At 41.3% G+C, this 27,860-nt stretch overlaps 2 protein-coding genes across 5 annotated transcripts in view; one reads left to right on the forward strand and one right to left on the reverse strand.

The window, feature by feature from the left end:
- Positions 1 to 27,860, forward strand: part of LOC128252825 (protein timeless homolog) — a 76,245-nt gene that overhangs the window by 38,136 nt on the left and 10,249 nt on the right. The window lies entirely within an intron of this gene.
- On the reverse strand, positions 127 to 27,785 carry LOC128252826 (uncharacterized). 3 transcript variants are annotated; one of them, XM_052980925.1, is made up of 4 exons: positions 27,663 to 27,785; positions 26,267 to 26,624; positions 10,408 to 12,075; positions 127 to 6,876 (listed from the first exon to the last, which is right to left on the reverse strand). In XM_052980925.1, the coding sequence occupies exons 3-4, from the start codon at positions 11,383 to 11,385 to the stop codon at positions 4,369 to 4,371; spliced, it is 3,486 nt and encodes a 1,161-aa protein (XP_052836885.1). In that variant the 5' UTR covers positions 11,386 to 12,075; positions 26,267 to 26,624; positions 27,663 to 27,785; the 3' UTR covers positions 127 to 4,368. The 3 variants fall into 3 exon arrangements, with proteins under 3 accessions (XP_052836885.1, XP_052836883.1, XP_052836884.1); XM_052980923.1 differs by having other exon boundaries at positions 27,622 to 27,785; XM_052980924.1 differs by lacking the exon at positions 27,663 to 27,785 and having other exon boundaries at positions 26,267 to 26,830.

The following is a 27,860-nucleotide window of genomic DNA, read 5'->3' on the forward strand; positions in this document are numbered from 1 at the left end:
CTGTCCTTTCGCTTAATTGATATTCTCTTTCGTTGCACAATGAATGGAATGGGTCATTTGCCATGCTGCCCTTATACAAAAAATATCGTATGTTAACTTAATCCCCCAACCAAATGAAAATGCCAGTGATGCCATGGGGATTTTACTCTTCAAATTAAATTTCTCAATTTTATTATTTTCACTTTTTTCGGGTTTTCGCTTGCATTAAAATTGTGTGGGTTTTCAAGAAGATTTCATAAAATTTTTGCATGTTATTTTACACTTTTAATTGCTATAAATATTTACTATATCAATAATACATTTCACTTAACACTAGTGTTATTTTTAATTTTCATACATACATACTTTATTTTGCTTTATCAACCCTTTACGCTACGATTTTGGCAGCACTAAATCTAACATAAATATATATGTTTATATATGGAACTTCTCCTCTACTTCGAATACTCTTTTTTTGCTCGCTGGTCTGCCCAGTTTTTTTTCTATATTTTCACAATCGGTTTTAGTTGTCTATTTACAAATACACATTGGAAATTATGCTGTAACTATTGTTTACCTTTACTTATTGCAATTTTTGCAATTCGCTTCTGTTTTTGAGAGCTCTCGATTTTCCGTTGTTTAATTAAAATGCTGCGCGTCATTTTGGCTTAACTAAATATTTGTTGTGTTTTTGTAAATAGAAGTATTTGTTTAATAATTATTTGCTCGGCTTTACGCTAGAATGTGTATCTCATTTTTTGTCATTTCTTTGTTTCTGTTTGTATATGTATCTGTAACCGTACACATAAAGGTTTTAATGGCTAACGCTACAAACTGTACGTCAAATATTTGGCAATTAGTTTTTGTTGTTATTGTGGGTTTTTATCGCATTTTACTTTGATTCTCGACAAATTAAATGCAAATATTAACGTTACTCGAATTTGTTCTATTTTACTTTCAATCTTTTTGTTTTGGTAAACTTTAAATACCATACATATTCTATGGAAATTGTACATGCAATATTCTGAATTAAAATGTTAGTTCAAGTAAACTTCGCTACAAGTAAATGTTAATAACTATAATTTACAGTTTGACGTTTCAATGTACAGCGCAATTAAGTTTAATTATTGTTTGCTATCCATACGGCCGAGATGTTTATTTCGAGTTCTGTTTGCCTTTTCACTTTTCCCTTCTGCCGACAACTTTTCGAGGCTGCCCAATTATGAACGTTATTTACGATCCCAACAACCGCCAACTGCCAACAGGCAACGGCCAATGGCCAATGGCCAAACAAAAGGCAACTTATTTTCACATAATTTTCTAAATCGCCCCCATTTAGGGCCCCGAAATGTCGTCCAAAAGCCATTTAGCAGGCAAATAATTACGTTCTGCTCCGGACCAACTTTATTAACTGCGCAGGGAGACAAAGCCCCGATCCCTGAGCCCTGGGTCTGGATCCCATCACACACCGAGATTGTGTGGAATGCGAGCTCCGAAAGTGTCAAATATCGAATTAACTCATTTCAGTTTCAGTGCTGTGCCTCAAATGCGCCGCGTCGGGCTGGAAAACTCCCTAAATCTTGGCCAGCTGGCCAGTGTCATAAGCAAAAAGTCCGAAAGGAAACCTTCATTAAATTTGACAATGCTCCAGCACCAAGTCCGACCGGACTCTGGGTCACTCAAGCCCCGCACACCCACTGTGCCGTAGGGTTTCCTTTGTAGGCGAATTTTGTGCTGTGCTGACAGGCCAGAAATAAAAAGGTTTCCCTGCGAAGCTCTCAAAAAATGCCTCCCACTGCCGTTCGACACTTGCCACTTGCCCACTTGGAAGTTCCTTAATTAAGATTTTGTGCGTCCTGGCATCGGACGCCACTCGACTGGACACAAGAAGAAGGACCTCCCGCCTCGCCTGCCCTCTAATCCCACCCAATCGGGCGTGGGTTGTTGGTCAGCATTACTTTAATTGTTGTTCGGAGCGCTTTGTCGGGCATTTCGCTTTTGTGGCCGAAAATAAATCCTTCTGAATTGCTTAAGCGGACTCTGCTTGAACGCCTCCCAAGCCCCTGCCCCGCAAAATGTTATATATCTGCACTTGCACAAAATTGGTTAAAGAAATGTTTACATTAAGTAAATCGTTCGGTTTCTCTTTGTTCTCTCACTAAACAGACATCATATAGTTAATTGAATTTTGTTGATTTTATGATAAAGAAGTATAAACTTAAATCTTTATGTTTCAAGCAAATACAAGTTAATGAAAATGTGAGTACCAACTTGAAACTACATTTTTGGTTAGAAAAAATAGCCTATAGTAGTAATCATTTAAAACTTTACATTTCAAGCCAATACAAATTAAATTTGTAAGAAATAGGTATAGAATTTCTTGAAACAACCTTTTATTTTAGAAAATGTATAATCCCAAAGACTTTAAATTAAAAGGTGTTCTTAAATGCACCCTTTTCAAGTCCATAAGACCTAATTATTTCTCTGAGTGCATTCTAACCCGAATCTAGCTCTCTGTTTCACTTTCTCCGACTGTTTCCTGTTGCTGTCGCTGCTCGAGAGCACGCGCCTTCTTCTTGTATTCGAATTACAAAGCCACAAAAAGTTGAAAAAGCTGTGCAATGACTGTGGTTCGTCCTTCAGGGGAGGCATCTTCAGCTCGGCGTAGTTGGGTTTAGTTCAGTGGTTGGGGTCGCTAGATTGTTGCACAACTTTTTATCGTGTCTTAATGTAATTGTTGTGTTCTATGTGCGAACGCCGTTGCTTTGGCCATTCCCCTAACCATTATCCACCCTCAAAGAGCCAGCCGTGTGTCTTGTAATTTGATTTGCTGCCACATTATTTTGATGTCCGTTAGATACATGTACGTATAGCCCCCAAATAGTTTTACAACATTTCACTTTTGGCGTGGCGGATTAGATGTCTGGCCATTGGGCTGGATTTACACCATATGTTGTGTTGGTCAATTTGTAAAATGAGGTTAAGTGCGGGCTGATTCTGAAGGAGGGTGTTTTGGTCCTGCCGCCCCAGCATCTTCGAATGGGGTGAAGAATGCTAGATGCCAGCGCAGATAGCAAACACTTCTTACATTCAGAGGGTGGGTGGACAGAAGCGAAAGTTTAATTAGATTGCAATTTAAACTCTGGAATCTGAAGCAGCTGGCAAAGTAGGTTAAGATCTAGTCAAGCATCAAACATGGGGGAACAGAAAGGCTTAAAGGATAATAAAGGCAAGCCCGAGAAGGCTTGAAAGTTGGGCTTTTGAATGTGACTCACACAGAGAACCTTATAAAAAAGTTGATCTTCTGTAATCATTCAATATTAAATCCTTCTAGTTAGTTGCAAAAGTGTTTTCTTTTCTTCGGTGAAAATATATTAAAAAAGTTGATCATTTTCTTATCAAGATTTCTTAGCAAGAATGTATACGATACTAAAAAGTCTAAATTACTTCCCTGTTCAGAATGAACTCCTATATTGAATTAGCTCTCAACCAATTTCCTTCGATTTATCCGCCTGGCTCAGCATCTGCGGCCACAACTTCTGATTACTGAATTGGGGCTGTCATAAACTAAATTGTTATTTAATACTTGATCGATATTTCATTTTTATATGCATGACTATCAAAACACTTAATCTTGGCAAACGGACAGGCACTTATATAAAGTTAACTGGCCCGCACACGGTGCTCTTGGCCAGTAAACTGACCCAAATACAACCACAAGATGGACATCGACTTCGGATGGCTCGTAAAACTTTGCTGGCGTTGGCTATTTGGCTTGGCCGCTTGTCTACGCTCGTCGCCTTGCCGCCTTGCCGCCGTTGCCCGGTTACATGCGGCGTATACGTAACATGAATTTATGACAAATTGTTGCTGCTAACCGAATCGCTAAGAGGCTTGCAACGTGTGGGCACTGAGGCATCATAAATCAAGCTAGAAGCCAAGTCAAAATAATATATATTTTATACTGGGGCTGGCATTTATATTTCCTTTTTGCAATTGTGTACCCAGTTTTGTTCTCTTGTGAGTTTTATTTTTAATCTATTGCAATTTTGATTATATATAGACGACATGAAAAAATAGCCTGGAATCTGATAACATCTCTGTTATTAATTAAAAAAAGTGATTATTGTATTCACAATCAATAAAATATTAGTAATCCATATGTATATTTTCAAAATTTTTGAGAGCTTCATTTAGAAAAATCTCTAAATTGTTAAACTTTTTGGCAAGTAAAAATGTGATGATGTTTTCTATACTTTGTCTTTAGCCTGATCTCTTTGACTCATTTGATTTGGTTGGCAGCTGAACGATTGTCGGTAGGGACCCCGACGCACTTACTTTATTACTCTACTGAAAGGGCGCATATTGTCGCTGGCCGAAGACTGTTTGTCACCAGATGCCCAGCCTGCGCGAACTGGGGGCCATCAGTCTGCTGCTCACAGACCTAATGGATGCCGCCGGTGAGGGAACCGCTGCCGTCGTGCCGCCCAGATCGGTGGCAGCCACTCGATCCGCCCGACAACCGATTCCTCCGTTGCTCCGGCTGCCCAGCAGCTCCATTGGCAAACTGGGAAGGGTGGCGGGCGGACTACTGGGCGCCATCTCTATGTAGTAGCTGTCATCTCTGCTGGGCGAGTGCAAGCTGCTGCGACTGCTGCCCGAAGAGGATGAGGTGGAGGCGGTGGTGGAGCTCCTGTCCGCCAGCGAGGAGCTGTAGAATTGCTGGCAGCGTTGCTGTTGCAGCTCGCGAGCCTGCAAATTGTGCAGCGGGGAACTGTAGGGAGCTTCTCTCCGGGTGCTGTGGTGCCACTTTTGCAGGCGGGCGGGATCTCCCGCGGAATTCACGGATCCCTGATAGTGCAGGAAGCTATGCACATCGTCCGTTTCGTTTAAATGCCGCTGATGATGCGGTCGCAACTGTCCGGAGCGATTGCTCCTCTGCCAGGGCAGTTCACAGCGATAGACGTGGGCCAATCCGGCCAGCAGCACGATAAACAACACGCAGGCCACCAGCAACATAACGCCCGGATGATTTCCTGTCAGAGTGTGCATGTTTTCCTCTCGCTGGTCCATCAGATGTTCCGGTTTCGATTCGCTTTTCAGTTCCACGTAGGCTTTCAGCTGGGCAAAGGTGCTCAGTTCCTCGGGGGAGGCCTCTTTGGGTGTGTTGACACTGCTGTGCTGGTGCTGCGTCGACTTCGCTGTGACTGATACTTCTGCCACTGCTGTTTTTGCCGCATGTTTGGTACTGTAGGTCATCTTCTTGATGCTCAGCGATGGCTTCTTTTTGTGGCTTTTTGGCGGCGACTTTGTGTCGCCGTTTATAGCTTCCGCTTGTCGCTTATCAGCCGCTGACTGGTGTCTTTCCTGCTCAGCCAGCACATGTTGGCCCGCGTCCAAGACTTCCGTTTCCGCATCCGCATTCGCATCCGCCACGGTGGCCGTGCCCGGCAGCAACAACTGCTCGGCATCCACCAAAAGGACATCGCCCTTGTGCATCAGCAGCGGTGTGCCAATTAGATGGCGATCCTTAACATGCAGCTGCAATGTTGCATGTTTATGCTGCGGTGTTGCTACTTGACCGGATGTGTCGCTGGTTGGGTATTTTAATAGAGTCTCCTGGTTTTTATCCTCTGGCATTTTGACAGATTTTTTACCATCCAAAATTGTTTGTGGCACTTCAATTGCTGCTGTTGCTGCTGCTTCGGCAATTTCTGTAGCTGATGTTGCTGCCGTTGCTGCCGTTGCTGCCGTTGCTGCTGTTTTTGTAGCACCGCTAATGTTCGCTGGCCCGGTTGTTGGCTTGTTGGAATTTATTGGTGTTGTTGCTGTTGCCGCTGCTGGCGTTGCCAAAATGTGAACCGCTGTTGTTGCCTTTGTCTGGGCCAAACTTGGCAGGTTCTTTGCCGGCATTGCTGTTGTTTTGGCCGGAATGCCAGGCATTTGTTGCCGCTGCTGCTGCACCGGCTCTAACGAAGTTGTTTCTGTTGGCCGCAAAGTTTTTGTGGTTAACTGGGCAACGTTGTTGCCGGCTGATTGCATTGCTGCTATTGGGTATGTTGGTGTTGCTGGTGTGTCGGCTGGTCTTGCTGTTGGGCTTGCTGATGTTGCTGCCGTAGTTGTCCCTGCTGTTGCTGCTGCCTGTGTTTCTGGTGTATGTGCCGCTGCTGCTGCTGCTGCTGCTGCTGCTGCTTTTTTTGCTGATGTTGCTGCCGAGTCAGCTCCCTTTGACTTTTTAACTTTTGACATAGTTTTCGGCGTTGTTGCCATTGCACTTGCAATGCTGCAAGAGGGCGGCATTGTGTCGTTTTCCGGTTTCCTTTCGCCGCACTCACGGCTGCTGAAGTTCTCGTAAAAGTCGTGGAACTGCAGATACTCCGCCTTCAGGTCCACCTGCCCACTGGCACTCCTTCCAATCGACTGACCCACATCCACTGACCTGCAAGGACTGGCCCACTCGGCAATGCCCAGCAAATCGCTGCACTTGATGGGATTGTCCTCCAGCAAAAGATCCCTCAACTGCGGCAGTGTGTGCACTATCGACTGACTAACACTCTCCACGCCGGACGATTGCAGATTCAGGGTGAGCAGCTTGGGCAGCGACAGGGCCGGCAGAAAGATCAAACGATTGCCGGATAAGTCCAGGGTCTGCAGATTGACCAGGCCCACAAAAGCCTGCGGCGGAAGCTCCATTATCTGATTGTGCTGCAGGAACAGGTGTTCCAGCGACGGTGGCAGGCTGCTTGGCACTCGCATAAGCAGATTGTGATCCAGGAAAAGGGATTCGAGGAGCTCCAATCGCCCCAGGGCATCGTCCTCCACTTGGGCGATGCGCGAGTGCGAGAGGTCCAGGTACTGCAGCAGCGGATAGCTGTCCATGTCGCCGCAGTTGATGGCCTGCAAAGTAGTACTCGTTTAGTTTAAAGTATTCCATGAAATTAAACAAAATAATTATATTACAATTTTTACAATTTTACAAATAGATTTTTTAATAAAATTAGTTGGAGAGATTTCCGACCCTATAAAGTGTATATATTTTTGATCGCTAGGAGAGTCGTTCGATCTAGATATGGTATGGGCTTATTATTTCATGGCTTCCCTTCTTGTTTATTCGTAAATTAAATATTCTAAAGTTGAGTCTAGTTTTGTTTAAATCCAACATGTGCAAAAGCAACATTATATCAAAGCAACAAATTTTGACTAGAAAGAGCTACGAAAACTTGTATGCTTTAATCCTCGTCTAGCCACTGACTTTGTGAGCATTCAGGAAGCTATTGCTCTGAACGAAAGTCTGGGGAAATTTGATTAGTGGCTGACAAAGAGGGAAAGTGCGAGATGCATGTCCCGGCGACATTGTTTAAAAATTAACTTAAATCTGCCATTATAATTACTTCAAAGGACTCGAAGCGAACTTGCCCCTTTTTTGCAAACCCAGCAATGCCTGCGATGCCCGGAGCAATGCTCGTCTGGCAGCAAAGTAAACATAGACGCGACTCGTTAAATGAAACGAGTGCCAGGCAACCAGGAAGCCAGACCGCCAGACAGCCTGCCGTCGTCTCTGTCCTGGGGCCCTGAAGAAATGAAAGTATGATACTACCATACAGCGGGGGCGGAGGAGGGAGGATTGGGGCTCAGGATGGGCGGCCAGCGGCCCCTAAACGCCATAATTTGCCATGAAAAGGCTGCGTGTTGACTGCCGATAAAGGCAGTGGCAAAAGGCAGTCGGCCTGGGCCGGCGAACAAATTAAAATGGCTTGGCAACAAAGGCACCCGGGAGCAGTGACGAGCCACTCCAGGACAGCGGGCGAAGCAGAAGCCACTGCACAGATAGTTGGCTAGTACACTTGAAAAAATATTAATCCAAATCAAAAACAAAAAGCATTAAACAAATAAACATGACTAATAAAAGTCGTACAATATATCAGGAAAAAATGTATTTATTTATTAAATCAAAATGAAATAATTGTAGGAATGGAATTAAATTGGAAAAGGGCCATAATATAAAATTTATATTCAAGCATTTCTAGAACATATTATATTATTTAATCCAAATAGTTATGTTTTACGTTATATCAGGAAATGCTTATGTTTTTCTAAAAATTACCTAAATGATTTAATTAATTAAAAACCCAATTGCTTTAAAAATAAATTGCAGAAAATAAAAAAAAATTGTCATGTCAGATAACTTCAATTAAATATAAGGAACCAGTTTTGAGCCTGAAATTAAGGCAAACACTTTAAATCAAAGAAAACGCAATAAAAAGAGGTTCTTTCAAGTGTACATGTAATTCCAGCGCCTGTCTCAGTCGTCTCAGCTGCAGGTTGGCTGTTGGCTTAAACGTGATTATGCTTATGCCAATTATCCTTATTTTATTAATGCCCAGAACAGGGCTGAGGCTCCTGCTCCGGTGGCTGCTCCTGGAGCCTTTGTCTCTGGTCCTAAACAGCTTACGAAGCGGTATTTTTGCACCTTTTATGGCTTCCGCCATAATCGACATAGCGACAAAGGCGGCTGCCTCAATTTATGCGCCGCATTTGTTTGTCTACACTTGAAGCCGTTTAAGGATAATACCTGAGCGAAACGAAGCCTGCGGACCTGCGGCGCTTTATGCCCATAATGCAGCCGGGATTGCCTATTTTTGTGCCCTTATAAATCTGTTTTCTGCTGCTGCTTTTTGTGTGTACACTAAGTGTTGGCAATTTGAGGAGGAGCGCTAATCTGCAGCTCGTGTTGCTGCTTATGTCAATCAAGCTCACAGGCCTTGTGGATCCCCTGTTTTCTAGTATATTTCTGCTGTCCGGTTGCCCTCCCTTTCCTATTGCTTTTCCTTCCCTATTAAGACTTGAGCGCCCATTCTATTATTTTCCTTTGTTTTCCACTCGCATTTGTTGAAAAGTGAGAAGTGCACTTTGCTATTCCATTGTGTGGCCACATTGTGTCTTAATTACGTTCTTAACCGGACTTGAGTGGCGTGTCCTCTTAGCCGGACTAACAGCTTAACAATGCCTGCAACTGCCACTCAAGGAAAATACTTTTCTATCCTTGTTCTTATTCTAAATTGGATTATTCGTTGGAGATTATTAGCTATAATATGCTATTTTATTTTTATTACTTTGCAACGGGGACCTTCTTTGAACTTTTGTTCCGTTTTAACTTTTCTATTAAAATGTCAAATTAAAAAAAAAAACGACAAAGTCAAGCGCAAATTAAATACATTTATAGTTATTCAATTTTTGTATCCAAAAAAGTTAAACAATTCGATTTCCTACATTTGCTTTCAGCATAAACAAATAATTTGCATTAACCTAATCAAATAAAAAAAATACAATTCAATAAATTCTCTCCATGCATAACTTATTAAAGCTGTGATTTTTAAATAAAACCATTATGTATCTGTAGCAAATGTTGTGACTTTGCATATAAGCCTCTGTCAATATAAATAAATCAAAAATAAAAATTTCCAGATTTTATGTAATAGCTCCCAATGCTAAAATTAACACCATATAACATTTTCCAGCCCCCCTCATTGGCTTCTTCTTTCTCCTTCCGCACCGAAAGCGGAAGTAAAAGAGAGAAGCACAAAATGGCGGGGGTGAAATTTAAAAATAACAAAGTGTAAATCATACGCGTGGAGAGATGGCCCTGCGGTTGCTCCGTTGGTGGGTGAACGGTTGGTTGGAAAATTGCGGGCGGGGGAAATGCAGGGGGTACGGAAAACGCACTCAAGCACGCAGCGGAGCACAGGCCACATAACAGATGCTAATTAATGGCGGCTGTGGCAAAGGGAGCTTCCATAATGGAGCGGCTGCAGGATGCACGGAAACGGAATGGAGGCTGCCTCGCAATCTGAATCTGTATCTGAATCCGAAGCCAAGGACAAAGATGGCAAGTGTCTGTCGGGAACGTGCCGTTAATTGCCGGCAAATGCGTCGAATTGCGGTTCATTGGCTTGCACGGCTCTGGGAGTCAAGTCGACTGAGTAATTTATCGATCAAAACCAGGAGTTACCCCCTACAGTTTTTCCACCTTTCAAGCGTCATTTTGTGGGGTCTAGTACAGTTACTGCAAGCTCACTGCAGCGCAAAATAAATAATCAAAAAATCGATGACATTTAGACATTTAAAAAATGGGACTTAAGTAATTGCATTTAAATAGCATAAGTACTTTAAAAAAGTGAAATCCTATCAATCAATTTAAATCTAAAAAGTTTTTTTAAACTTTTTAAACCAATATTTGTTATGAACACTAAAATAATTTAGTAGCAAAAGATATATTAAATTGATTATATTAAATAAACATTTCTATTAGTGATTTTACCATGAAAAACAAATGAAAAAGAACAATTTTCAAAGTATTACTTACAAAACTTAATAATATTTATACTGATAGTTCCCAATGAATTTCTTTGCATAACTTTTGAGACTTACCTTGAGCCAGTTGTCCGACATCTTGAGGGTCCTGACCGATTGCGCCAGAGCCGCTGGTACTTGGCAGAGTCCAGTGCCGCTGGCATCCAACTCCTTGAGACTCCAGGAGGCGACGAACTCCTGCATCGCAACACCCACTTCCGGATTGTAAGCGATGGAAAGGCTGACTAGGTCCGGTATTCCCTGCAGAGCTCGAATGGCAGAGCCACTCAAGCGGTTGTAGGATAAATCCAAATGTTGCAGATTCGGAAGAGCCAAAAAGGTCTCGTAGTCGATATCCGAGATGTGGTTGTGACTAAGAATCAAGGTTTGCAGCTCAAGTAGATTGTAGAAGGATTCCCGGGAAATGTTTAGCAGTTGATTGTGAGCCAAGTTGAGATTTTTCAGTTGAGGCAGGTGCTGGGCAAAGAATCTTGTGGAAATTTTTGTGAATCGATTGCAGGAAAGATCGAGTGTTACGAGGGAAAGTGAGCTATTGTTATCGGTCAAACTCAGCGGTACAAGCTCCAGGGAATTATTGCTCACATCCAACTGCCTCAGCTGGCTGAAGTTGTCCAAACTAAGAGTGCTCAATTGATTGCTGCTCAGATCCATGGCGGTGATCACCTGGAAGTCGCCCCTCCACTGACCACCACTGCCGTTGAATGATCTCAAGTCGCGGTGGGTGAGATTGAGCTTGTTGGCCGGAGCGTTTAGCTCCAGCTCCCTTTTGTGGCGTTTCTGTTGGTAACGCAGCTCCCCGCGAAAGCTGGCCGGTTCGTTCTCGTCCCTCAGCATTCGGTGGATGCTCTGGTAGCTGAGACCCCCCACATCCTGCAGGGACAACTGCTGCTCCTCCCGCTCGGCGGCCTGGCGGGATGAGGAGGGCAACTCCGCCTCGACCGCGAGCTGGCCGGCCACCAGCAGCCTGGTTAGCCATATCCAGGCCAGGAGCAGGGCCAGGCCTAGATCACAGTGTCGGTTCACGATTTTCACCATTTTACGCCTCGCTTTCCTGTTCCCGCTTTAAATTGGAAGGTCTACGGGGTGAGTGTTTGTTTTTTTTTTTTCTGCCTATTATTTCACTTGGAATTTATGCTCGGTACGTGCGAACGTTTAACGTTCAATTTTGAATATGGCTGCTGGCGCTGGTGCTGGTGCTGGCTCGTTCATTTCCTCCAAGTTCATCCGTTCGCTCACCGGGTTCGTTGGGGCGTCACGTGCGCGCCTTTTTGGCCAAACATGTGACAAGTGTCGGCGGCAGTCAGAGGCGGATGCTGCCCGAGGGCAATGGCTGCGTTTCCGGTCCGGCGGCCATTGCTCAAGCTGCCTGCTCGAATTCCATTGCACACTGATGCTGAATTTTTAATTAAATCAACTTGATCATTCTATTCCGGGTCCCCTTTTTCAGTTTAACGTTCTGTTCTGCAATTGTTTTACAATTTTAATTGCGCTCCTTTGTTTTTTTTTTTGTGTTTTTGTTTTTTTTTTTTTGCTATTTGCTGCTACTTTCGTGATGCTAATTGCTGTTGAACAAAACGCAACTCAACTCGAGCAAATGTCAATTAAAAAGCGAGCATTCCTGCTACTCCTGATGCCGATGTTTTGGTCCTGTTGTTTTTAGCCAACTGTTGTCACATTACATTGTCAAGTGCTCCCCTGGCGTCGTTGTCGTCGCGTGCTTAAAATCTGTAATAAAACGGAAAAAAATTGCTTGTAATTACGCTGTTGTTGGGTGAATGTGAATGCAAAAGGTGGCAAAGGTAAAACTTGCTTTTAAATATCTCACACCCTGCCTTCCCTTCATCGCATTTTAATTTCTACTTTGGCTTTACGACTTCAGAGCGCTTTGGCAGTTGCCTTTAGTGTTATTTTTATGTTGATTGCAGCTAATGAAATTATAATTTCAACACGCCACGGTTTTCAGGAAACAAGCTGGATGGGATGTGGCTCCAATCCTGTCAGCCGTTTGCCACTAAGCCCCGGTAATAAACCCCAGAAACAGAACACTCTTGTGTGTTTGTGTGTGTTTGCCATAAATCATTTAACTGGGTCATTTCATTTCCGCCGTAGACAAGCGACAGGAAGGCCACTGAGCAACCCAACTGTCAACTGGCAACCCACAGCAGCTGGCCCCAAAACGACGCAAATTTGATTTACTCATTGCCGGCCTAATGACGCTCGAATGTATGCTTTCTTGCCGTCAACTTCCATCCTTCCCAAGTGTATTTCTTCCTTTTTCCTTTTTTCGGTATCGGACAACCCAATTCTGGCAAATTAATTTGTCAATGTCTACTTAAAGTCGAGCATGGCATTTTGATAACCCAACAGCGAGGTATAACAACTTGTTTCGGAAGATTGCAGTGCATTGATGGATGGCTTCGGTGGGCGATTGGAAAATTACCAATGGAAAGTTTATAAGCGCTTATGATTTCATAATATGCTTGTCATCTAATACATCTTATGCATTGTGCAAATTGTATCAAAGTTAAATAGGAATTGATATTAGCTTTAAAATGTGAAAGGTAAAAATGTTAAGCATTTAAATACGAGCTTAATAATACTAAAAGTATTAGAATTGTATTTAATAAAATTACTTTACAAACACATTACACAAAAAAAAAACAAAATCAATATCAAATCAAATCGTAACGAAAAGCCCAATATATAATATTATGTTTAATTCAGATTCAATTGATCATCATTTAATTTCATATTTAAGTATTTTAAACTTTTATATATATGTACATAGCTTACAAACCAAATTCTAACCTTCTAAAAAATTAAAACTTTAAATTTGTTCTCTTTCAATTCTTATAGCAATATTTCTACGCAAGTAAATAATTTTCTGGTGTCTTTAGCGTACCAATTTTTGTTGATGGTTTCCTTGCCATTACACACAAAAATGTTAAACCACCTACAACGACTTGCACATACATATACGGTTTACGTTAAATTTATTGACAAATATCATCAGGGAGAAGGCGTTTCAATTCATCTGCCGCCGTTTGCTTACATAACAGTAAAATTTGGGCCATAAGTTTGGCGACATTCAGCCACCCACTCCACTCCACCCCCTAATACGTAGTACCACCAGACTTCCAATTCCGTCAGCTATTCAGACAGGCAGATGTACGCAAGTCAATTGACATGAAAGTCGATTTCAAAAACCAACAACAAATAGGGGAAACATCAACAGCAGCAACAACGTGAGCTGTCTGTTTGCAGGAAGAAGATTGAAGCGTACCACAGTTTTCCGGGGGCTGGTGGTGGTGTCCTTTATTCGGGGAAGGGGTTCCAGGGATGCCTGTCAGTTTATTTTATGCCAGCTTGAAAATAATTTGCAAATTGCTGTGCCATATTTTTATCGTACTTCTGGTCTGTATTTTATCATCAGACATTAGCGAGGGTGGTTTGTAAAAATTTGTCGTCAACTTTATTGCATATTTATATGACAGACTTTATCCCCTTTGTCTTCTTTATGTTTGTGCAAATTTTTGTTAGTTAATCAAATGTTCTGCACAAAGCAAATAACTTGCATTGCTGCATTGCTCAAGTACATTATTCGAGTGCCAGGCAAGCACAAAGCACAAGACAAACTTTGGCTAGGGCAAAGAAAAAATGGAGCATATCCACTAGAAAGTAAGCGAACTTTCAAGAGTCGAGTCTCTGTTCTTTTTCAGTTAATATTCTGAATTTGAACCATTCCAAATAGCTTTCACAAATGTTTAAAAATATCTTGAAATTTATTTAATTATAAGTTGTTGTTATTTAACAAACTCAATTTAAGTATTTACAGGGTTGCAATTTTTTTAATGTTTAGTGCTTCTTCACTATTAAATAGTTTTTTAAAACAAGTCATGTACTATTCAGTACCTTCCCTGCCAGCCCTTTTGCTATACAAACCAATATTCCTTTGCCCCCAGAAAGGATATAAAAAGCGAGCTGCTTAAATAAAATCGCAGGCGCACTCGCTGCAAGAGCTGAAATTGGATTTCGCATCCTCTTTTTCCCTTAGCTGTGCAGCATACGGCTGTGATTTATTTTAAACGTATTTAGATGCCACGAACCCGAATCCGAAACCGGATCCCCGAACCCAACATGGCTTTATCAACGGATGCAAATGCAGTTGACGGGGCAAGGACAGCAAGGGCATGGGCATGGACATGGGATGGCTGTACTCCCATTCCACTGCTCCATTGCATTTCATTGAGTGCTTGAGTCGGTGTTTTTTTTGCTATTGCAGCTGCTTTTTGCTTCAGTGGTGCGCCCAATGGTGCAACAAAACACTCACAGAAAATTGTATCTATGCCCGTCGAGGCTGGTTGCACTTTTCCAGACACGCTGGCGTATACGTAATGCGCTGCATTTACTCCTCTATCGCGCTCAGTGCTTTATTTGTATGGAAATGTTACTGCTGGCCGGAGCGGTGTCTTTTTTGCCCGGATCTTCTCTACTCAGCACGAACGGCATGTTTATTGTTTAAGAGCACTTCCTGCGCTTTTTTCATTGCATTTACCCTCTATTTTTTCTCATCCCATCCCTTTGCGCCCTTTGTTTGCTGTAGTTTTAATAAACTTCCGCTCTACCCTTGGCTTCATAGAGTTCGCCTTGTGCGAGCGACATGCTTTCGATGCTGGTGCGGTAGTACACTAAAAAAAGTCGCCTTAGTTACAGGAACTATATTACAAAAAATTGCTTAAGAGTTGATTACTACTACCCCCAATTAAGATTAAATTTTGGGTCATTGTTCATTGCCTTTTGTTCAACAATATTTTAAAGTATAAGTATTTTTTGCTTTGATTTTATTCAATGTTATAGATTTAAAGCTTGATGCCTTTTAAATATTTGTAGTTTTTCGAAGGACACTTTTGTATTTTCTATTCAGAGGTTTTCTTTAAAAAAAATGTGCAGAATCCACTCAGCATTTATGTTAATTTTGTTCCAAGTGTACAAACGGGTATTTCTGCGAGTCAGCTATCCTGCAGAAGCCCTGCAACCCAGCATCTGTGTCAATGTCAGACACGTGCGGGCACGTGGATATGCATGTGGGACTTAAACTGCTTTCGGTCTGGAATCTTTAAGCAAAGTGTCCAACACTTGGCGAACAATTTGCCACGACATTTGGTCGATTTTCAGCCATCGATTTGCTTCTACTTGCTGCACATAAAAGTTTTCAAATTAAAGTTTATTTCTGGCTTTCGACTGTCAGGTTGGACGAGCTGGCAATTTGGCAGCAGCATCTGAAATACTGGCAGTCAAAGTGGAAGGAAGCAAAACCATATCGATAACGAAAAACAGAGCACATTGTTGAGGTGCACAGGACATAGATGAAGTGTAGGCCCACTCTGATGTGCTTAGATTCAGCTCCGCAATGAGTTCCTTTTCATGTTTCGCAGAAAAGTTGAAGAGTCTTGTGTTCATGGGTATTTATCGAATACGGGGAAGGACTTAAGATTTTTATTTCTAGTCGAAGAGACCAAGAAAAAGTGAAGTAAAAATGTATGTGTACATTAATAAATTCTACTTATATTATATCAAGGGCATAAATATGTGAGTATTTGTACTATTAAAGTTTCGTGGTGGCTTGAAAATATATAAGGCCTACAATATTTACCAGATTTGTCACTTCTATCAGCGGTAGATTTCTTGGGAGCACATGTCATTGGCTTCCACTCGCATTTTGCCGCCATGTTGTGCTCCTTATTAATGCCCTGCGGTAATATGGGTCCACCCACTCCGGGAATACCCCAGAAACCCCACCCCCTACCCACCCACTGGCCACCCACTGCCCACCCAAGCAACCAAAAACACATAAGTAAAATCTGTAATAAACTTGTTGTTGTGCTCCTTGTCAGTGGGTGAGTGTGTGCGGCTTTTATTGTTTTATTTGTGTGCGCCTTTTCAGGCAAGTTTTTGTTTTTGTTTTCCTTTTTATTTATTCCTTTTTGTAGTTTTCGTTTTCCTTCTGCTTTTATTTGTTAAATTGTGTTGTGAAAAATCGCTGAAGCCTCAGGGCCGCCGCCTCAGACCTGGGCCTCTTGTGTATGTTTATTTGGTCTCTTTTTGTTCCGTTTTATTCTATTTTTTGTGTATATTTTCTTGGGGTTTTTGGGTGTTTGTGTGCTTGACTTCGTCTTGGGCTTTATTTTGGTTGCCCAATTTCGGTTTTGCTCGCAGCAGCTTATCTTTCCTGGAACCTTGAATGCGGCCAAACAATTCTCTGATAAATAAAAGGGAACGCTGATGCTTGGCCTCTCGTATTGGACTGGAGTGGCAGGGGTGCACTCATTTTTATTATCTTTCTCATATTTTTAACCCCTTTGTCGTGGCTTAGTTTTGTTCTGGCAAAGCTTTTTACGAAATTGAAAAACTTTTTCAATAACTGCGCATAAATTGTTGACCCCCCACTCCGGAATCCCATTCTCCACTGTTCGATTGCTTGAAGTATTCGCATCGCCTGGCTCATTTTGTCCAGCTCTTGAGCTAAAATATTACTCGTGGTTAATATAGTAATATGGGCTATGCCCTCGAAGTAATACGAAAAGCAATTCCATTTTGGGTCAACAGCCCCAGCAAATTGTGTGGCTGACAGACACTTGAAAAGGACCTGCTTCGGAGCCACTAGCCACTAGCAGCACTCATATTTCGGTGTCCGGCACATAAAGTGACACAATGATTTTCTAATAATTTGCCAAATTGCCTTTGGTTGACCATTAAATCTGAGATACGTGTCTGTGTGATGGCCAGATTATGTTCACACAGACACTCGTACACACGCCCCCACACATCTGAGCCTGAGCCAGCTAGACAAAATTCTTCTGGCCTGGACACAACTTGAGACCTTTGGCCATCACCATCATCCTTCCGCCTCGAGTGTGGTGTCATCGGGCTGCTCCATCGCATTTTTGGGCCCTTAAAGCCGGTGCCCTTTAAGTTCTTTGCTCAGCGGGTCATAGAGAATCGTGAAAATAAATCTCTGGCTAGTGCAAAATCAATAACTTGGCTTGGCTGCCACTGGGTATGCGTTTTTCCTTCCACTCTTTCAAGTGGTTTCGTATTGCAAAGAAAGAGCCGAAAATAAAACTAAAAACGAAAAATGCACCAAAATTGTACTCGTATTGGGTGTCGCTGTCGCTGTCGACTTGGCCCAGAGCCATTGTTCTGTACTACAGTGGAGATATCTAGTAGCGAAGCGGATGATACTCTTGAAAATGTGCTTTATATATATATATTGGTTGCGGCTTATGAAAGAAATCGAGAGGCAGTTTGTCTACCTTGGGCTAAAAAAGATTTTTGGAGTTTAAAAGAAACATGTTTAAATCAGATATTACCTTTAAAGATAAGCTTTAAGGAAATTAATTCAAATTCATTGGATTTTAGTGAATAAAGTTTGTATAAAGAAATATGTATATCCTGCCTAATGTACTTTAAAATAATCCCCAGAGCAAGTAAAATAAAAAAAGAGTGTCTTAAGTCATTTCCCACAGTTATTTATATCCCGTTTCCGTTTGTGTTAAAACTAGATAGACAATTGTGTGTATAACTTTTGCGACTGCGAGTGCCAAAAATAGAGCAAAATCCGGGCATCCAAAAGAAGATTTGTATTTGTGTTTGTCCTCGTCTCTCGACATAACTGAATCCCCATCTGCAAATTTCGTCTGTTATTTTGATTGTGGTTGTCAACGGCGCTTGTTTGCCCATTCTCCTGTCGGCTGTGTCGTCAACTTTTGGCATTTTGTGTCTTTTAATTTTCATGGCTGGCGGGCGCTGGTTTGATCCCATGACAGATTGGCTCTGTGCTCCTTATTTGCCCGACTAACAAGTTCTGCCATTGATATAGGTTTTGTGACGCGCAAGTGGATGTGGAAGTAGAGGTGGAAATGGAAATGGAACTAAACATGAAACTGCTTGGACAATTAGCGCATGTGTCTGCGCATAAATCTGCGGGACGAGCAATTTATCAGGCCAGGCACTTGTCAGTAATACGCGCCATTTACATTAACGCACATTACGCTCAATTTTTCGAGTATCAAATTATGGCAAAGCTCTGGGGCTGCCTGCTCCGAGGTTTCGACAACAAAAGGCAGACGGCTGATGGCTGACGGCAAACTTTAAATTTTTACGACATCATTTCATGGGCCACAAGGCAGGACGAACCCCGGCACGAACCCTTAACGATTGTTGTTCTCTCTGCTCAACTTCAATGATAATTTGCCATCTCCACCCGCTGCCGCCTTTTTTGGGGTCCTGGCAAAAGGAAAAATATTACACGCATAACTGTCGAGTGGCGTTGGGCTCTTCGGCCGTTTTGTCTTTGCGCTGGAAAACAAAAATTAGGCCATTAAGGCATTTACCAAATGCTCCGTGTCCCCGACTGGCCCCGCTTTGGAATTTCCTCTAAACAGGGCTCGGTCTTCCGGGGGCGTCTTTTTGTGAAATTGAAATTAATGTGGCGGAAATCACAAGTTCAGCACGCAACGCGGCCTGCAAGGGTTCACTGGCTTATTTCGGAGCACTTGAGCCGTTTGATATATGCTGGTAATTGCCGTTGTGCTCCGATGATTAGACTGGCAATTAGTGAATTAGCATACGAAATATGTCTAATGTGTTTCAAACGAGGCCCGTTCAGTCACCACCAAAATCTTTAAATGGGTTAACTGGAAAATTACAAAGTAATTATAAACAGGGTAAGCTCTTGAAGGCTGTCCTTAAAATCCTTTGCTTTTTAAAACAATATGTCATGGTTTTTATTGCATATTTTTAATGCCTTTGCTTCTTAGAGTATATATAGTGGAGTATATAGAAAAACGGATTATTCTAAAAGTATTTTTAAAATCAAAATTTTTAAACGTCTCTTTTGTCCAAAAAACTATAAACAATTTTAATTTTTTTGTCCTTCTATTTTTAACATAAAGAAATTAAAACGTTTCCCACTCAAGTATTTCTGTTATTTTGAGAGGACAAAATCGAATTCAGAACCATCAGCATCCGAAGCTTCTGAATTGTTTTGTTGCCGTTTTAACATGCCCCCGGCCAGCCTGAATTATTAAGCCATTTTTCATATTTTAATGGCAAAACATTTTGCTGGCAGTCGAGAAAAGGAAAGATGAAAAAAAAACAGCACGGGAAAAAGTTTTTAATTTGTTATGCTGCCTGCGTTTCCCAACGCCCACTTGCTGTACTGCAGTTCGCATATTTTATTTTCAACATTTATTGTGCGCCTTTCTCGGGCTCGGCATTCATTATAAGCCATAACAATTTGACCGTGAGGCATAAAAGTGTCGAAAGTGCAGGCGAGTGAGGGGCAGCCAAGTGGGTGTGCCACGAAACTTTTGTTGTCCAACAATGGCAAAGGAAACAGTTTAAAGAAAAGGCGCACACAAATGTGAAAGAAATAACGCAGAGTGCGTCGAAAGTTGCCAACATGCCTCAACTTTATTTGATATCCAGGCGTTTAATTTGATTTAAATTATGAGTTTGAGTTAAAGGAGATCCAACTTACTATACGATGTGGCAAAGTGCAATTCCCGGCCGAATATATGCCTCTTGGAATTTCCTTTGACCTGCATAAATAAGCGCGTGACGGCGGACTTCGAGGAGCTGCTAACAAAACTTATAAATCCCAGATATCCTGACCTTAATGCCACGTTGAATACGAAATGATGATGCCGGGTCCGGGTCCGGGTCCGACGTTCGTCGTTGTGAGTTCAGAAGCACTAAGAGCCAAAGCCAGAGTGTGAAAATAAAAACAAACAGCACTGAGGCAGCTGGCAGATAGCAGCCACCGCAAACGCAACTCAAAAAGGGAAAAAAGGCCAGGAAAATCGATGCGAAAGTGTTTGGGCTGTCTAAAAAAGTTTCCTACACTCACACAAACAGCTGGAATAGGTGCCTGGTGACTTGTAGGTGGCGCCCTCGGGTGTCCTGAGCTGCGATGATGCCAGGTTAACTGTGCGTATACGTAACACAGCTGAGGGGCTGCTAAATATTTTCAAGGATAACTTTACACGACCCACTCATTCATGTGCATACGCAAGCACGATATGTTTGCGACCCAAAACTTTGTCGCCCAAGTGCTTATTGTTTTTGTTTGCCGCTTCTTCCGAAGTATTAATATTCGTTAGAATCGCTCTCGGCAAAAGGGTACCAAAACATAGATGAATACAACATAGATTTCTGAGCAAAATTTCGGTCTTAAATTGCTTATAAAAAAAATCAATTATCGGAAACAAATTACTATCGTTGAGTAATTACTACAAAATATAGTTAAGAAGCTCGTGTTAAAATTTGAGACTAATCGGTTAAGCCGTTTCTGGTCACCGACTTTGATAGCACCATTTTGAGTAAAACGCGTTTAAAATCTGTACTTGTACTTGCAAGCACTCTGAAACGTCTTTTTAAATTTGGGTGCAACATCGAAAATTTCACCGGAACGATAAAAAAATATATTTACACCAACAAAATAAAATAAAAATAAAATGAATATTTTAAAGATTCTAGCTGTTCATAACCCCTTAATAAAAATTAATATTTTAGAGTAATTGTTATTGTTGATAGAAAAAAATAAACCCAAAAATAATCATTTTTGTTTTATTTCCGTCAATATTTTTAATTTGATTAAAAATCCATATAAATCAAAGAGTTATAAACACTTGTCTAAAGGAATACTTTTGAAATTACGTATTTTTTATAAATAAGTATCACACCAATTTCACCATTATGGACAATTAAAATTTAGGAAGAAAATATACATTGCTAATATTTGCTATTTTTTGTCGTTTTGAAAAATCAAGCCGAAATACTTCTTTACTTTTATTGCTTTTTTTTCGAATAAAAGCAAAGTTTCGCAACGCAGAACGAGCTTCAAATCCAGAGCCAAAGCTCGATTTCCATACATTTTTTAAGGATAGCTGAGACCTTGAAACCCGATACGCTCGAAGCACCCAACTATTTTACATATTTTCACTATTTCTCTTTCCGCTCTTTCGCTCAGAGATACGTGACTTTGCGTTTAAGGGATGTCCCCAGACGCAGAAGATAAGTTGCCAGCGAACAAATATAAAAGGCTAAAATATACGGGTACTTGGTAATTATTCTCTGGCAAATCCCAACCGCATTGCAGCCACCGATGCAACACGCTACTTTTGCAGTCCCTTGTTGAGATCCAAACCTGTGAGCCATCGGCTTGTCGTCATTTTTATGACATTTCCGATGAATACAAAATGCTTAATTAAATGCCATCGCCGCACACAAATTGCGATTTTCGTAGTGAAATTCTGACACCCCTCCTCACTTTTCTTTTTCCATTTTCCGCCTGTTCTCGGCATGTGATGACACGCATAATTTATTCAATTTCCATGTCTCTGTGTATGCGTGCGTGTGCGTGTGCGTGTTCCCCGAGCTAAGGTTTTACGCGTCTCTAATGCTTAAATTACACATTCAAACACACACGCACTCGCACACTCACACACTCCCAGTTGCCGCAGTCATGTGCGACATTTGGTTTGCCGTACTTTTTGCCAACGTTTTGTTTCCCACTTGGGCAAATAATGATCCCCAGCCGGGGGTTTTTTCCTCTCCATTCTTGTTGCGTATTTACTGCAAAGATTATTTGCAATGCCGTCGTTCTCGCTCCCCATTCCTCATTCTAGGCCCATTGTGCTCGGCTGATGAAGGGGAATAATGGTGATCCAGAGGGGTCTTAAGGGGGTTTTCTGGGTGCCCCAGCATGCGGCCGCTTTGTGTACAACAAATCACTTTGCCGACGCAACACTTTAATGTCGGGATTAGGCATTAAGGTGAGACTTCCAAGTGTTTCGCACACAGGAGCGTCGGCAATGGGGTATCTTCAAAGTAAACGTTTGTCAAATGCAAGTATATATAGATCGGAAAATTGTACTCTCTCTACCTTGAATCATAAATCATAATTGCATCAAATTTGAAAACCCCATTAGACTTCAATCTACACACCCGACTTAAGTCAGCAGATCTCTGCTAAATACATATACTATACTCTACACATTTGAGTACTCCATTTGCATTGTTAAGGCCACTCTGCTTAGAGCAAATTTCTATATGTGAGCTAAGTGCAGGAAAATGGGTGGAGAGCGGTAGTTGGTTTTTGGTAATATCAACCTCATATGCCAACGTTTACCCACATTTGCACTAAATACGTATACGTATATCGGAGCACACATGTCGCAGCATTATTGAAAAACTATGTTGACACAGTTCTAGGAAAATGTCAAGTGGGAAAGCTGAAAGCTTTTACTGCACAGCTTGAACAAAAAACCAAAATTTGCTCCATATGAAGAGTGATTGCGAAATGAGTTCTTCACACAGACAGTTTGAGGTGAGATGGTTGGGGACTTGGAGATTTGTACGCACTTGACTAATTATAAATATTTGCAAATGCAGACAAGTTTTCGCATAGCAATCAGTAGAGTGCAAATGTGGCTGACTTTTCAATTGGAAATTATTCAAGTTTGTGGTAATTATTTGATGAGCTTTTTTGAGTTTGGTCATGAACTGTAATCTGTATTATAAATGTACTAGATCATCGAAATTGTCATATGTGCTTGGAAGACTTCACTAGCAGTTCAATTACATTTTTAAAATATTTATTTTTAAACATGTTGATATAGATATATTTTTCAAACGGCTGAAAGGACAAGGTTTAATATTTAAACTATCCAGCTGTTTAATGGATATGAAACGGGAATAGAAAATAGAAAATTCGCTAATGCTTCATTTGCTTTCGATTGCTTTAAACTGCGGCATATTTGTGCAAACTCAGCGTGAAATATTTGCCATGGCCAGAAAGCCATTTCCAGCAGCCGTTTAAAAGCGAAACGATCAAAATCAGTGTGTAATATTTTTCGCTTTTTCGCATTTGCAAAAATGTTAAAGAATTTAGCCCATTGGGGGGTTGCTTTCCGGCTCCTTTCGGTGGGGTGGGAGTAGGGCGTGTGTCGCCCATCAACTGCAAATTGCGCACGCAAATTGTCTGCCGGCTACCCATGCCAGAGTTTCGTTGTCTATTTCGCGCCTGTAAATCGTAAATCAGCGCAGATTATTGTTGCTAACCCCAACCCGCCCAACTCACAACCATTTACATTTGTATCTCTTGCCTTTGCTGTCTGCGTTTTTCAATTTGAATCAGCTTAAAGCGGCCGCCAGCTACAGCTCCGTCTTGCAGCTTTATCAAAGGCCGTTCTTCTTCATAAATATGCAAATTGTCTGGAGCCTTCTTCCTCGGCATTTCTCTTCCGCTGCGGCTGCTGCCGTTTTCCAGTTCTAAATCGGATTTACTTTCACTGGCTTTAAGTTTCAGCCTTGTCTGTCTTGCCATCCTGCCGTTGGGGTCCTTTGTACTTGGCAAAATATTTGATTATTCGCTGCCGTTGCCGCACGTGGATGTGTGGATTTATGTGTGGGTGTACGGACCCACTTCCATTGGGCTTCCCCTGGGTTGCAGCTAACGACTCTGATTGCCACGAGACGGGGCACGTGATTGCAAGTGCCCGAGTTGGCCGCAAACAATGCCGCCACTCGGTCTGTGTGCTGCCAAACCTGGTCCATCTGGAACGGCTTGTGGTTGCCACCCGCATCACTCATACGCACAGTGGTTGCGTCTGGCATTTGGTTGTGGGATCTAATCATTTCGCTGGGCTCTAACTTGTTTTTTATTTATAAATAATTGAAAGTTTCTTTTTAACGAATATGAGAAGTTTTAACGAATCACCTAAGGCCTTTGAAAATAAGTTTAACCTATTTAATACTTTTCTTGTTACATAAAATTCAATCAATTGTTATGTGTCAAGTAAATATATTTTTTTATTTTGACCTTTTGTTGATTTCAATATTAAGTTGAATTGTGTTTAATGTTAATTTTGAGCCTTAAATTGTCCCTAAATATTTGTTGCATTTGTTATTTTACAAAGTGCAATAACAATTTGCCTAAAGATTTGTTAAGCCCCTGAAAGGATTTACCATTATTATAAAGGAAAATGTCTCGTTAAAGCTTGCAAGGCAAAATATTAAATTAAAACTTTATCAACTTACTCATTACCTTAGGCAAAATGTCAAGCAATTTCCTCAACTAATTAAATAAATAATAATTGTGCTGTCAATGCAAAGAACTGGCATAATTCTGCTGAGCCCTGACTTGATTGAAAGTCAAAATAAATTGAGTTGTGCGCGTTTTGATGTGATATCAGGTTACGAAGCCATGGTGCTTCCATCTCAACCGCACAAGAGGAACTTGCGCCACACCCAGGCGCACATAATTGTGGCGACCTCCCTCAATCATCATCCCCTGTACCGAGGGCTACCTGTACCGTCCCAGGGGGCTGGGGGGCGTGTGTTATCGGGGTTGAACTGGCGGCACTTTTCCTGCCATCTAATTAGACGTTGTGGCTGCATTAATTGCCAGGAACTTGGACTTTATGGCTCTTCGAGATACAGGTGGAGATTCTTCGGTGCGGATACCCAAAGTTTTATTGCCGTGGCAGATAAAAGTCGAATTAGAGTTGGCTTAATTTGAGCTTGACGTTTTACCAGAACATAAACAGACTCTCTTTTTCGGCTATATTAAATAAATGTGTACTGTATGTAGACTTATTTATTTGTACATAATATGGCCGCTTGTGCGCAATATACTCGTAAATAAATAAATTGCCCACAGGAATTTCATAATACTTTTGCGAGCAGCTTTGCATGCATAATTCAGGGCGTATGAATTTCATGTGCCGTCGCCCAAACAAGGCAAAAATCAATCAAATTAAATTGAAAATTAAAATCATAAAGCTCTGAGTGTGAGCCCCCAACTGAATTGTAGGCAGGGATGTTGGGGCAGACACTTGAGCAAGGTTTCTGGCCACATTTTCACAGTTTCCATAGTCGATTCAAAGCTCACAATTTCACAATTTAATTATCGATGGGAAACGGTAAGGTTTTGAATGCCTGCCAGCAATTGGGCGTTTCTGTTTTTGTTTCCATTACCATTACACAATTTACCCAGAACTGTGCTGGCCCCTGTCCTGTCCCTGACCTCTGTCCTCCTTGGACTTTTGCCCAGAATTTGCATTCCCCCATAAATTTAGGCCTCAATTTATCGAATTGTGCAATTGACTCAGCGCACTCTACAGTTCTAGTTAGTTTTGAGTGATATTTGATAGTGTTGCGGTTGCAAATTGTTTTATTTCCTGAATCAAATTTAGATGTGGACGGTTCGGCAAAGGCCGTAATCATTTGACCATGAAATGTCAACTGTTAAATTAATTATCGGCCCAGTATTTAATTTCGATTCCATTACCATCACTCAAAAAGTGTCGAATATTGATAGTTTTATTTTATTACATACTTTAATTGGTTGGCTATAAATTGATTTGCCAAGTGTTAATTATAACTGCTAACTAAAAGTATTTAATTATAACTTTTTCATTTGCAGTTGATTAACACTTCTAATAAACTCTCTGTGTTGTCGTAACAATTCCTAAATGTAATTAAAATTTGTGTTTACTTTAGGGGTCTGAGTAGTGTCCCCCAAAAGTGGGAAAAGTTTTTCAATTTTTCTTTCTGCTTTGCTAATTATGAGTTTTTAACTACAAATCAGGCGGGGCGAGAAAAAAAAATTGTCTTGCAATTAAGGCAGCGAATAAAAACTGAGCACCGGCTGCCAGATGAGAAATGTGAATGAATTAGCTCGATTTGCATGAAAATTTCATAAATATGTAAGCTGGACAGTGGTTTGGTGGTGGATTGGGTTGGGTTGAGTTGGGTTGGGTGTCGATTTGAGGACTGTGCACAAAAAGCGGGCGAAGAGCAAACAAAAATGCAGAGCCCCCAAGGTACGAGTAATCAAAGCAAAAATTACCTAATTAACATAATCCGCAGTGGCCAAATGAGGCGGCTCCTGCTCCAGCTCCAGCTGCTGGTTTTTTGGGGAAGGTGGGCGTGGCCAGTGGAGAAGAATGTCGTCTGCTTTGGCCGTTGATTAGCGACGCCTTTTGCTATACACTCGCTTTCGCATTCGCGTCCTGCGTCTGTCTGCGTAAATCCTCGGTGATAAGTTGTCTAGGACTTGATCCTGTTCACGTTTCACGTTCTGATTAATATGCAGAGACGTTTAAATTGCGCTTTTGCCTTGCTTGGTTTGCTTTTGGGGGGTTTTGTTTATGGTTAATTCACTTCGCCTGCTGTTTGCTTAAAGGTTTTTCCCGGGCACTGATGCACTGCAAATGGATTTTTCACCGTGAGCTTTACGAGCTAGCTTTTACCTGTTTTTGGCAGGCGAGCGGAAATGAGCAGATTCTGGGCACACACACATTATGCACACTCAAATCCACACACATACACACACATATACATTCTGCTGGCGGAAATGAGTGGGCCACGAAATACTTAATCCGGGATGCTAGTGAAATCTCCAGAACTTTATCAAAAAGTTAAAAATTTTGTAAATTTACTCTATTTAATTGTTTTAAATCTTATAACAGGTGATTAAAAAGGATGAATAACTTATTTTGAAAATCCTCTGTACACTCAGAAAAAACACAATTTTTTAATTGAAGAAAACATTCCTAAATTAAAGCAATAATGGACTAAACAAGAAGCCATATGGCCTAAGGTAATATTTATGGTAACTTTTTCTTAATACACATGTGTGAGATGCTCTTTTTTAAGACCTTGCTTTGGTACTATTCCTAAAATCCAAATATTTTGTTTTCTGTTTATTGAATAACTTTTTGTTTGATTGGCAGCTGCTGTTTTTTAATACCTGGAGCTCTTAAATTGCCTGCTTTAGTGCTCGAATAAACTATTTTATTCGGGCAATCAAAAATATATTTGTTCAGTTTATTTTATAAGCCTTTAATCCCTGGTTTAAACTTTTTTAAAGATAATTTAAACAGAGTGCCGTTCCAATTGAATCCTAGTAAAGTAGAAGAACTTTCCACTCCAGTTTTTATATCTCTTGATATATAAATATAAAAGGCAGATGAAAGCACCTAAAAAACCTTAAGTCCTAAGTCCTTTTAAGACGGCCCAGAGTATTTAAGCCACAAGTAAATATAAGGATGTTCCTATCCCCATCTCCGTTTCGACGCCTTGCTGTCTGCTAGCAAAAAAAAAAGTTTGACGTTTCGCCTTCTGCCACCGGAAGTTGGCTAACATCACAGATACCAACACAACACACGCACTCTCCAAACACACGCAAGCTCAATCTGCTACCTGGTGTTTTTTTTTTTCGTTTGTCTTAATTTAAATCGCACAGTTTCTGGAGGCAGTTAGTTTGTTAATTAGTTAGTTAGTTGATTGTGGCCTCTTCACACGGCACTTGGCACTTTTTGGTTGACTCGACGCTATCACGGGTCGCGTGTCCTGGCCTCGATGTATTCAGCACTAGACTGAGCTGCTCACTCGGCCAGGACATGCTTTTAAGCCAGTCTGTTTAGTTCGAAATTCGAAGT

Source organism: Drosophila gunungcola, chromosome 3R (assembly GCF_025200985.1).
Source record: "Drosophila gunungcola strain Sukarami chromosome 3R, Dgunungcola_SK_2, whole genome shotgun sequence".
NCBI classification, from domain to species: domain Eukaryota; kingdom Metazoa; phylum Arthropoda; class Insecta; order Diptera; family Drosophilidae; genus Drosophila; species Drosophila gunungcola.